Source organism: Podarcis melisellensis (genome assembly GCF_964234715.1).
Source record: "Podarcis melisellensis genome assembly, chromosome: 10".
Taxonomy (NCBI): Eukaryota; Metazoa; Chordata; class Lepidosauria; order Squamata; family Lacertidae; genus Podarcis; species Podarcis melisellensis.
The window spans coordinates 35,810,326-35,822,577 of record NC_138542.1 but is presented as its reverse complement, the minus strand read 5'-3'; the positions used below and the strand labels follow the sequence as shown (position 1 = coordinate 35,822,577).

Sequence of the window (12,252 nt, the reverse complement as noted above, 5' to 3'; positions counted from 1 at the left end):
ATTCTCTTAATATATAAAATGCATCTTAAAACCAGTAAAGCAGCAGCATAAAAGCATATAAAAACAAATGGGAAGAAGATTCATATACATAAAACAGGTTCTGTTCTTTTGGGTTGGAGGAAGCCCAAACAAATAAGTCTTTACAAGATAGCTGAAACAACTGGTGGTTGCGGCTTCATGTATAGCAGAATGAATTACATGAATTAGACCAAGGTAAAGTTCTCAAACCAAGGCACTACTTCCGGTTTTGCAGAGTTTGTAAACTAAATTGTTCTTAAACCGGACTGTTCTTAAACCGAGGTACCACTGTAGTATATCCAGTTGAAATAATTCAAAAATTGATGTGGAGCTTATTGTTAGAAACTAAGCACTTGGAGAGCTGTTGTTTTTTAAAGAAAATATTAAGAACTTGTATGATTGACAGCACGTTAGGAAAAGTCATTTGAAGGTAGTGCTATCAGAGACCATCCCTTTAGTGTGTGTGAGGCTTTGGTTTATATTTAAATGTATTTAGTACTTGTATCAAAAGGTGTGCTTTTCATATTAACAACAAGCTATTTCTTCTGTTTCAGATATTTAATTAGTCAAGGAGCACATGTAGGAGCTGTAAATAGTGAAGGGGACACTCCATTAGATATTGCTGAAGAAGAGGCAATGGAAGAGTTGCTTCAAAATGAAGTGAACCGGCAAGGTAATTTTAAAGGTTTACTGCATAAAAAATTAAAGCATAAAAAGAATCTGTATTAAAACCAAAATGTTGCATCGGATTGACCATATGCAATTAAAAAATGCCATATAACTATAATTAATTCTGAATACGAATTTAAGAACCCCTGGTTATGTAAGAAAATACACCGTAGAAATAGGAAGAATTATGTCTCTGGAAAATTAAATGGAGCTTTCAATAAAATATGTGTTGACAATGTATTTTTATAGGGTTTGCCATTTATTTAAGTGTGCTGATTAGGTTTGAGTTTACATCTGAAAAAGAACTGAATCTAACATAAATGTGTTTTCCAAAATGAGCTTGATAGAAACACCCATTCATTGTCTTTTAAAAGACTTTTGCATATGACGAGCCTTTCAGTTGTTTTAGTGACCAGATTGAAGCCAGTTTATGTTATGTTTATCTCAGTCTTGCAGTTTGCCATATGTGGATGCCTTTGTGAAAAAAAATGTCCTGCCAGACTAATAAAACACTGTGTGCCTCAATTCCTTGTGTTCATATCTGTGAATCAATATGATCAAGCACCACAACAGGCTTCAGTGGAAACTACAGGTGTATGGGAGAATATTCATGAATATCAGTGTTAGTGAGGATTATCTGTGCATTATCTGTGCATTTTAAGATGCAAGTAACAAAGTGAAAGTAGAATGAACTGTGTCTCCATTTTTGCTACAATCTTAAACAGAAGTAGTATAAATCTTCATTATGGACATTGAAGGGATTCCTGAGCTGAATTCTTGTCTGAGCAGCACTTTTTATACACATTCTTCCCATATTATAAATATGGCACTATGCTTGTCGGTTATGTTTTTTCTCCGCGAAAGTGATTACAATTACATATTCGTTTGATATTAATTCATCAGGTATAATAATCTCTCTGTGTGCGCGCGCACATGCATATATGTATTTATAAGGAGTTAAAGGAATGGTATGAAGAAGGCAGGAAGGATCATAGGTTCTTAAGGATCTACTATATGGATATGTGACCCTAGGGCCTTTCTTATTGTGTCCAGAGTTATAACTGAGTAAGATTGATGAACAAATCTAAAAATTTCATTTGATGAAATTTCTGCTGCATTATTAAAAATGCAACTTTTTAATGAGCTGAAAGGGGAATTGAAAGAGGAGAACCCAGCAAGGTAGCGGAGAGCATGCTTTGGATGCAGAATGTTCCACATTCAACTTGTGCCTTTTCCAGGTGAGGCTGTAAAAGTGGTAGAGGTCAGAGATAGCTCAGGCCTAAACTTGGTTTGCCGGTAGAGAAACCAAGATGTTGGGGCATTTATCTAAGAAGTGGGAAAGGAAAGGTTTTGTATAGGACTTTAATAGAGCACTCCTGTAAATATTTCCCCTAAAATCCAACTTCATTCAGTTCACTTTAAATCTGATTATTGACATATTTCTATTTCTTTATTGTCAAATTTTAAGTTGTATGTTCTAGTGTGCTTTGTATCTAGATGGGAAACTTTCTGTAAGTTCCTGTCAGGTGTGAGTCAGACTAATAAGAGAACTGTTCTTAGGTGCAATGTTTTACTTGGGGAGAATTAGGTTTGGACACCTTTGGGAAGGCAATTTTAGCTCAGCTTCTTGTTTCAACTGAGGCAGTGACTTCATTGAATGGGTGGCTGGGTGGGAGCAGGGTAGGATATTTAGTAGAGCTGTGGACTTGCAGAAAGAACTGGAACTTCTCAACCCTTCCCATCTTATCAAACCTGATTGACATTTAGCTAGTATGTAATCAGCAATAATTGAAAGAACATCTTCAGATTCCAGCAAGGCATCTTTGAGTACTGTAATGCTGAAATGCAAGGAGATTATCAGAATACATTTTCAACTAGGCTGATAAAATAGTCAAAACATTTGCTGCTTAACATGCAAGTGTGGCTCCAGTGCAAGAAAACGCAGACAATGTTTTTCAGTGGTTAATGCATTGGGGGGAAAGTCATGCGTAGTATTTCAAATTGCCTACTGCTGTTCTAAATCAGAATCCTTCATTGTGTAAAATATATCATGAAAGGACTATTCAGAGGGCTTTTGTCTTTCATGTTTGATAAAAGTAAAAGAAAATATTTCTTTTGTGCCAATGCTAGTTTAAAGCTTTAAAGTTTAAAGCTTTCTGCAAGCTTTTTAAGATTCATGTCTGAAGCAAACATACTTATTAAATATTTGCGTTGTTGTTGTTTAGTCATTTATTCTAGGCTAGATACAGAACTATAGTAATGTAAGGTTGCATGTCTTGTGTAAGGTCCCATGTCTTATCTAATGTCTAGTAAAGGTGGCACTCTGGTCTAAACCACTGAACTTCTTGAGCTTGCTGATCGTAAGGTTGGCAGTTTGAATCCGCATGATGGGGTGAGCTCCTGTTGCTTTGTCCCAGCTCCTGACAACCTAGCAATTCAAAAGCATACGAGCACAAGTAGATAAATAGGTACTGCTGTGGTGGGAAGGTAAATGGTGTTTCCGTGAGATCTGGCTCACCCCATAGTCGAATGTGACTGGACTTAACCGTCCATGAGTTCTTTACCTTTACCTTACCTAATTTGTAGTCTTAGTGATTGCTTTAAGGGCGAAGACAATTCAGATCTTATAATTAATTAATTATAGTTCATTTTTTAAAATAGGCATCATAATGTTATCAGCCACTTGCCTATACAATATTTTGGCTATGGTTGTATAAAACCTTAATGTGAGAATGAATCTTGTGACTTGAATTCTAAGATAAGTTGACTTAACAAAGCTAATGGAATTAAAATTCCCACCCTATCCCAAATGGTTCAGACCCCTTTGCTCTCTGGAGAGGCTTTTGTGGGGAGGTGCAGTTGGCTGCATAGGTGAAGAGACAGTAAACTTTCCTGGCATAAACCTAATTGTTTTAGCCTATCCTAGGAGTCAAACCTATATATTTAATCATTTTTTCAGTGGAATAATGTGATCAAGTATTAGGTAATCTTTAGTTATGATCTTTTCTCCCTTGAAGATAATATTACTACTCAAATCTTTTTTGCTAGTCAGCTGTTGGTAGCTTCTGAATAATTATTAGGAGTAGAAATATGTCCTTCTGATTTGAAAGTGGGAGAATTGACTTGACATGTTTTGATAAATCATTCAGGTCTGTGTTGAGAAGACACATAGATAATTGAGCAGAGAGCTTCTAGTGCCAATCTAGAAGAGCACGTTTAAGAATTCTCTGCATTCTCTCTCTCATGGCTCGACCACCAAGGGAGGCAAATGGAGTCTTCTGTAATCAAGACAGGGATGGGAAGTGAGGTACACCTTTAGATTTCTATAGTTGGTTCAGATGTTTGTGTTTGCACACATTTTGCTTTTATAACGCTGCTGGTCAGCAAGTGTGTTTAAACAGAGATATCAGAGTTAATAAATGGATGTCCCTGCACTTTTGTTGATGAGTTCTGGGCTGAGACTGTGCTTCAGGTTGTAAGGCCCTATGTTTAATATATGCACTGTTAAATCCAGGGAATTTAAGTAACAGAGTATAGTGGTACCTCGGTTCTCAAATGTAATCTGCTCTGGAAGACCGTTTGACTTCGGAAACGTTTGAAAACCGAGGTGCAAAGGGCTGGCTGCAAGTTCAGTGGAGAAAATTGAAAAACACGCAACAGAAGCTGTTCAACCTCTGAGGCGCGTTAAAAAATGGAAGCATTTATTTCCAGGTTTTGATATTCAGCTTCTGAAATGTTTGGCTTCCGAGGCGCTCAAAAACCGAGGTACCTCTGTACATCCATGTGGCATTAACAATAGCACATATAGCATTTACTGTTGAAGCTATTAAAAGCATCTTATGCAATAAATAATTGCTGTTTGTTCTTGAGGAAATACCGTATTTTTTTCCCTATAGGACGCACTTTTTCCCCTCCAAAAATGAAGGGGAAATCTGTGTGCATCCTATGGGGTGAATACAGGCTTTCACTGAAGCTTGGAGAGCGAGAGGGGTCGGTGCGCACTGACTCCTCTCGCTCCCTAGGCTGTGGATAGCAGCCTGCCACCCAGTGCGCGAGGCGCCCTGAAGCAGAGCGCCCCTTGCGCCGGGCAGACATCCGCAGCGTGGGGAGCCCTATGGGTGTTCCTGCAGGGCTCCCCAGGCTGTGGATAGCAGCCTGCCGCCCGCGCGCAGGGCGCGCTGAAGCAGAGTGCCCCACGCTTCGCGCAGACATCGGCCAGCCCCACAAGCTCGGGGGACAGCGGGGAGGCGCAGCGCCGCCATCCTGCTGTTTCCCGACCTGGTTTTGGGGGGGGAATAAAGGGGGGAGCGTCCTATGGGACGAAAAATACGGTAACTGCCAAATCCCTTCTCCCAGTGACCTGCCTTAATACGTGCATCTGTTTTAAGTGAAACATTTTGATTCACTGTGGGTGGGTTTTTCTGCAGACTATCTACAAATATCAAGTTCATTAAGACTAAACATCATTGTAAAAGTAGAAAGATAGAAAAGGGTTCCTAGTGGGTCCCTTTTTTCTATAAGAGCATTAAATATGTATCTACTGTAAAAATAAATAGTATAGCAATATTTATCTCCTTATTTCCATTCTTATTGTACACATTTCCAATGTTTTATCCCTAACTTTGAATATTTCCATTTAAGTTTTAGATACCTAATTTTACCATAATATTTATTCAAAATTTATTTTTCTCATATAGTTCACTCATTCTCATACTCTTCACCAAACTGTATGGTGCCTTGTTAATTTCAAATCTCTCATCCTTCTTAGCACTCATATAGTTTACAGTGTTTTTGTAGGTAGTCCTTAAATTTCTTCCAATCCTCTTCCACTGATTCCTCTCCCAGGTCTCGGATTCTGCCAGTCATTTCTGCTAGCTCCATGTAGTCCATCAGTTGCATCTGCCATTCTTCCAGCGTGGGCAAATCTTGAGTTTTCCAGTGTTTGGCGACAAGTATCCTTGCTGCTGTTGTTGCATACATAAAAAGTGTTCGATCATTCTTTAACACCCTCTGGCCAACAATGCCCAAAAGGAAGGCCTCTGGTTTCTTAGGGAAGGTATACTTAAATACCTTTTTCAGCTCATTATATATCATTTCCCAGAAGGCCTTAACCCTGGGGCAAGTCCACCAGAGGTGAAAGAACGTTCCTTCAGTTTCCTTACATTTCCAACACCTGTCTGACAGGTGATATATTTTTGCTAGCTTGACTGGGGTCATGTACCACCTATATATCATTTTCATAATGTTTTCTTTCAAGGCATTACATGCCGTAAACTTCATACCGGTGGTCCATAACTTTTCCCAGTCAGCAAACATAATATTATACCCAATGTCCTGTGCCCACTTTATCATAGCTGATTTAACCGTTTCATCCTGTGTATTCCATCTCAGCAACAAGTTATACATTCTTGAAAGTACTTTAGTCTTAGGTTCTAACAATTCTGTTTCCAATTTCGATTTTTCCACCTGGAATCCTAACTTTTTATTCAATTTAAAAACCTCTTTAACCTGAGCGTAATGTAACCAATCTCGCACTTTATCTTTTAGTTTCTCCATACTCTGCAATCTCCAATTGTCTCCATCTCTTTCTAGTATTTCCCAGTATTTCGGCCATTTGACCTCCATTATTGGGTCTTTTCACAATAAATAGTATAGCAATAGTCCTGATCCTTGACAGACAGAGCAGCTATGTCTGTCTATACTATACTGCGAGCACTCCAATTGGAGGATAGCCTTTACCATGGACTTTGAAGAAGCACAAACTCTGGACGAAAGGGAGAAATGATCTAAGAGAAAGACACATTTGGCAAATCCTCACTATGATCAGCTCCTGCCCGAAAACCTATGTTCCCACTGTGCAAGGGCGTGTGGATCCAGAATTGGCCTCCACAGTCACTTACAGACACACTAATAAGACCGTGTTCATGAAGGACGATCTTACACAGCTACAAATGATTACCAAAGAAAGAAGGACTTATTTTTATTTATTTAAAAATATTTGTATACCACTGTATCAGAAACATACAGCCAAACAATAAAATAATAAAAAGTTAAAAACAAGTTAAAAGCAAAAAGAAAATTAAAGCAAATATCAATAGACCACTGTGTGTGAGTGTGTATTATTGATTCCCTGGTAGGCCTGGTAGAATAGAATAGGCCTGGTAGAATAGAATGCAGTGGTCTACGCAGTGAATAGCAGCCTCAAGGAATAGTCACCTCAAGGCATGGTAACACAGCGGCCCCTTCTTGGAGATTGGTCACTTATTATGCCATTTCTGCAGATAACCATATAATAAAATAAATAAAAATAAGATCTCTGAAATGCAAAGATGAGGACCTTTTAAAGGAAATGTCAGCATTTATATGATCATAGATATAAAATAGAATTAGTAGGCTTGTGACATGCATTTAAACTTACAAAGGTTATTAATACTAAGGAATGCAGGACCTCAATGGGGTCTTTAGAGACAGAATTGTCTTAGTGTTGTTTTTGACCTCAAAATAGCCAGATGAAAAGTTTTACTGTAGCTGTGGTTGCCCATAAAACATGTTAAAAGATCAAGAATGCTGTGATACCTCGAGTATGAGTTAGTTCATTGTAATGAACTTTTGTAGGCAACAGCCATCTTGGTTATATTCATGAAGCAGAATGAAAAGGCAATATGTATATATGCACATAGCCTGAAAACCAAGTTTAAAAAAATCCTCTTTGGGCAATATACATAGAAGCTGTGTTGGAGTGTAGGGTCCAAAAGTAAAAAGAAAAAGAAAGAAAAGGGCCGCGCACAAGTAATAGGATGTATGCCGGAATAGCCACAGGTAAAGCTTTGCATATAATTGTATTTCAGTTGTAGAAGAGGCTTAACTTGTTTCATTTGTGTCAGCAACACAGCCATGCACAAGGCATCATTTGCTTTGCTTCTGTACCTGTGCTTCTTGCTGCAGGCTGCTCCCATTGGAAGAGAGTATATCTCTTCAGTAGGAAAGATACAGGAAATGCTTCACATTCCTTTCTTCTGTTTGCTTAGCAACAATGATTTAACTGAGTAATTGCCATTGGCAACAGCAGCATCTGCCTAATAAGCCTTGGAGCCTTGGCTCCACATTTGCGCATATACACACACACACACACACACACACACACACACGCTAAAGGGACCCCTGACCATTAGGTCCAGTCGCGGAAGATTCTAGGGTTGCAGTGCTCACCCCGCTTTATTGGCTGAGGGAGTCGGTGTACAGCTTCCAGGTCATGTGGCCAGCATGACTAAGCCGCTTCTGGCGAACCAGAGCAGCGCACGGAAACACTGTTTACCTTCCCGCTGGAGCGGTACCTATTTATCTACTTGCACTTTGACGTGCTTTCGAACTGTGAGTTGGGCAGGAGCTGGGACCGAGCAACGGGAGCTCACCCCGTCACGGGTATTCAAACTGCCGACCTTCTGATTGGCATGCCCTAGGCTCTGTGGTTTAACCCATATATATAGAGAGAGAGAGAGAGAGAGAGAGAGAGAGTTATCTTTAAATGAAAGCTGAGTGTCCAGGTTCTACCTCAAAATGAACGCAATTCACTCAACGATTACTTTTAGGTGTAGTTCAGAAATTTTTGAGCTAGTTCATTCCAAGCACTGGAAGTGGTCAGTACTAGTTGGCTGGTAATGAAGCTATCTGAGTGACAAGAGTCTGTCCAAAACAGTAGCAAGTACCGCAACTCTGCATCATTTTGTGTTTGTGGATGTGCGCTTGCATACAGACTGTTGTGTTGATATGGGACAGAATGTTAATGGCAACATACTGGAACATCACATGTGAGCTGGAATCTTTGGATGAAGTCACCCGGGCACTTTATATGGATGTCTAAAAGGATGTGGTGGTGGCAGCAATGGTGAGGTTGAGCAGAAGTTCCACAATGCTGCCTTCTGGAATTGACTTTACAAATAGAAGCAATGCCTCCTAATCACAGAGTTTCCTGTCTAGAAGGATTCCTTGGTTGATGGTATCAAAAGCTGCCAAAAGATCGAAGAGAATGATCAAAGCCCCATTTGTGTCTCTTTACAGAGGTCATGCATCAGGGAAATTTAAGGCTCTCAGTGCCAAATCCAGACCTGAAACAGGATTGAAATGGATCTAGATAATATGTTTCAAGCAAGTGAGATTAACATTAGACAACCGCCACTTGCTTGAGCATCTTGCCCCCAAAGTGATATGACTGGGTTATTACAGTCTTCTGGGTCAGGAGAGGATTTTTAAAGGAGTAACTGCATAGCTTATGTTTGCCATATGTCTGGAATTTCCCGGACATGTCTGGGATTTAACTGCTGAAAATAGCATCCGGGGGGAATTTAGGAAAATAGGCAAAATGCCTAAAGAAAGCTCAACAGTTCCTCCCCAAAAGCTCACCAACTTCTGTGTCCTGAATTTTACTTCTAGAAATAATGGCAACCATAGCATAGCTGACTTACTCACTTGCCACTGGTCAGTATCTAAACTCTTTCTTCTTTCCAACTTTAAGCATTAAAGATTGATTATGCTAGGTTGGTAAGTGCCCAGAGCTTGTGACACAGCAATACTTGTTGGCAGGCTAACAAATGCTGAGAATTAGAATTTTGAAATGTTTTAAAATGCATCCTGAGCAATATATTTTAGAATTAAGCTAAAACGTTTCAGCTGACTAACTAGTAAAGGTAGCTAATTAGTCCCCCCCCCCCAACATTTATGTAAAATGATTTTGTAGTGTACCTGAGAGAGAGAGCAAATAACATTTTTTAAAGGAATAAATTTAACACTGAGCTAGAGATGCAATATTGCCATCTGTGGACCATTCTTAGAATGTACTTTGTACCTTAAACTTGTATTCTTAAACAATGCTAAATATTAAAATATATAAATATGAGATTCTCAATGCACAATGGATATATGAATTTTTGGAGTTACTTATTAACTTACGCCAGTTTACATGCATAAATTGATTGAGGGATGTCGCTTGAAAATAATAATAACAATAACAATAATCATTGTATTGCATTTATTATTTGCTTTTTTTAAATAAAAAGTGACCTGAAGCAACTTACAAAATAATATAAACATTAAAACTATGTATAAAACCAAAACCAACGTACATGACAAAGCTAGATAATAAAGAGGCCAGAAATACACACAATACTTTCCAAATTAAGGACAAAAGCTTGGGTTTAAAGAAATGTTTCTTTCCTGACACCTAAAAATAGATAATGATATTGCCAGGTGTGCCTCCCTGCAGAACGTGGAGGGGGGGCACCAATGAAAAGAGGGCAAATGGAAAAAGGCCCTGGATGACAAATGCAAACCCCAGATTAGTACATGTGGGAAAAGACAGTCCTTGAGGTATTGTGCCTTTCTCTACCCACTTTTCTTTTGTATTCCTTTGTGTCTTATGTCTTTTGCCTGTTTAAACTGGCATGGCCATATTTTTTTTCACTACATGGAAGGGTTGAACATTAGATAATTTTAAATATGAATGAATCTATAATACATTTCACCCTCCCATTTAACCTGAGCTGGACATGGGAGGTTTTTCTGTAGGTGAAGGAACTAATTCCCATTCCAGGGGTGGGGGAGATGCCCTAAAGTAGACCACCAGAACTGTTATATTGTGATTTAGTTTCACAGGCAGTGCATTCAGAGTTGCTGCCTAGCCATGGAAACTAGAGAACACTGAAGACGATAGCTGTATCTTCTGGAAATGAAGAGTATGGAAATAAGGAATTCCCAGGTCCTAATCCACACAAGTTTTTTTACCTGTTTCTCCCACCAATATCATACTCATCTAGACTACCTTTTATGACCTTTGTCTCTCTGACCTGCAGTTTTGCTTTGCTTTTATGCTGGATGTCTTGGCTCAACCAGTTTGCTGGACAGGATCCAACCAATCTAGGTCTTCTTTTTCTCAAGAGATGCCCTGACTCTTCTGGGGGGAATGCCACCTCCAGCAGTGTATGGCACAGACTGGCATTGCTCCTACTTTCCTCTCTTCCACACCACATACATCCCAGGAATGCTGCGAAATCATTAGGTGGCTCAACTTGAGTACCTGTTGTAGTTCCGTGCTAGCTTTCTGCTATATTAAAATGTATGTTAATGCATGGCTACTGGTCCTGTTTCCACACTGAACTTTGAGCCCATGACTCTGCCAAGGCATTATATATTCTGTTTTATGAAAAGTAATACAGTATTGAAATGGTTCAGTGGGTGAAGGAGTACCATTGCCCTTCCTCATTTCTCTTTCCCTCCGAAGTGGAGCAGAGGCGGCTGATTATTGCAGTCAGCTTCCATAATGCTGGGCGAGGCTCCTGTGATATCTTGTGTCAGTGTTTATGTCATTTGAATAAGAATTTATGTACATATTTAGAAATGAAAATATTTCTTTCCATTCAGGGGTTGATATAGAGGCAGCTCGTAAAGAAGAAGAACGAATAATGCTTAGAGATGCAAGACAGTGGCTTAACAGTGGTCATATAAATGATGTTCGGCATGCAAAATCTGGTGGCACAGCACTCCATGTAGCTGCTGCTAAAGGGTATACAGAAGTATTAAAGTAAGTTAATTTCTAATGCAGATTCACACTTTGTAGTTACAAATTTCTGTAGTTTAGACTATTCTGCAGATCCTTGGTTTACATGTTAAAATTGTGACTTTTTAAAGTCTTTCTGTGTACAACCTTTTTAGTCAATATGGTGGTCCATGTGAGAAAATACAGTGGTACCTTCGTTCTTGAACTTAATCTGTGCTGGGAGTCCGTTCGACTCCTAAAACTGTTCAAAAACCAAGGTACAGCGTCCAGTTGGCTGCAGGAGCTTCGAGCACTCAAGCAGAAGTCATAGAAGCCGCATTGGGCGTTTGGCTTCCAAAAAATGTTTGCAAACCGGAACACTTACCTCCGGGTTTGTGGTGTTCGAGAGCTGATTTGTTCAACAACAAAGCTGTTTGGGAACCAAGGTACCAGTGTAATGCAATTTCTATGCTCACTAAACCCTTCACATGGTTCAATGCTCTGAAAATGTCAGCAAATCCTTCAGTTTTTAAAATTCTTATAGCACTTTATTTCAGTTGTTTTGCTGTTTTTAATTTAATTTATCAAATTTATTCAGGCTTTTAATACAAGCTGGCTATGATGTAAATATTAAAGATTATGATGGCTGGACACCACTTCATGCGGCTGCTCATTGGGGTAAAGAAGAAGCATGTCGAATATTAGTGGAAAACTTGTGCGATATGGAGACTGTCAACAAAGTGGTAGGACTTTTGCATAATCTTTGTCAAAATGTGTTGTTACTGATCTATTCATTAAAAGTGGGCTATGAATTCTGTATTTGCTATTGCTACTTAGCTGTACATCTTAGAAACAAGTGAAACTAATTTATAATGATCCTAGCTGTCTAAAAAGAAAATGCTGGTTTGAAATTTGAACTATTTTTAGTTGCTATATAAATATATATTTGAATTTCACCAAAGGATTACCTTAATGTGACCATTGGCAGTTCAGATGTGCATCTGAGCTGCAGTGAGATCATTTAAAAATACTTTATA

At 39.0% G+C, this 12,252-nt stretch overlaps 1 protein-coding gene across 6 annotated transcripts in view; it reads left to right on the top strand.

The window, feature by feature from the left end:
* Positions 1-12,252, top strand: part of PPP1R12A (protein phosphatase 1 regulatory subunit 12A) — a 93,594-nt gene that overhangs the window by 39,441 nt on the left and 41,901 nt on the right. For all 6 annotated transcript variants that reach the window (XM_081928744.1, XM_081928745.1, XM_081928740.1 and 3 more), the window contains exons 3-5: positions 573-691; positions 11,101-11,260; positions 11,814-11,958. In XM_081928744.1, the coding sequence (XP_081784870.1) occupies positions 573-691; positions 11,101-11,260; positions 11,814-11,958 (424 nt within the window). The remainder of the gene's footprint in view (positions 1-572; positions 692-11,100; positions 11,261-11,813; positions 11,959-12,252) is intronic.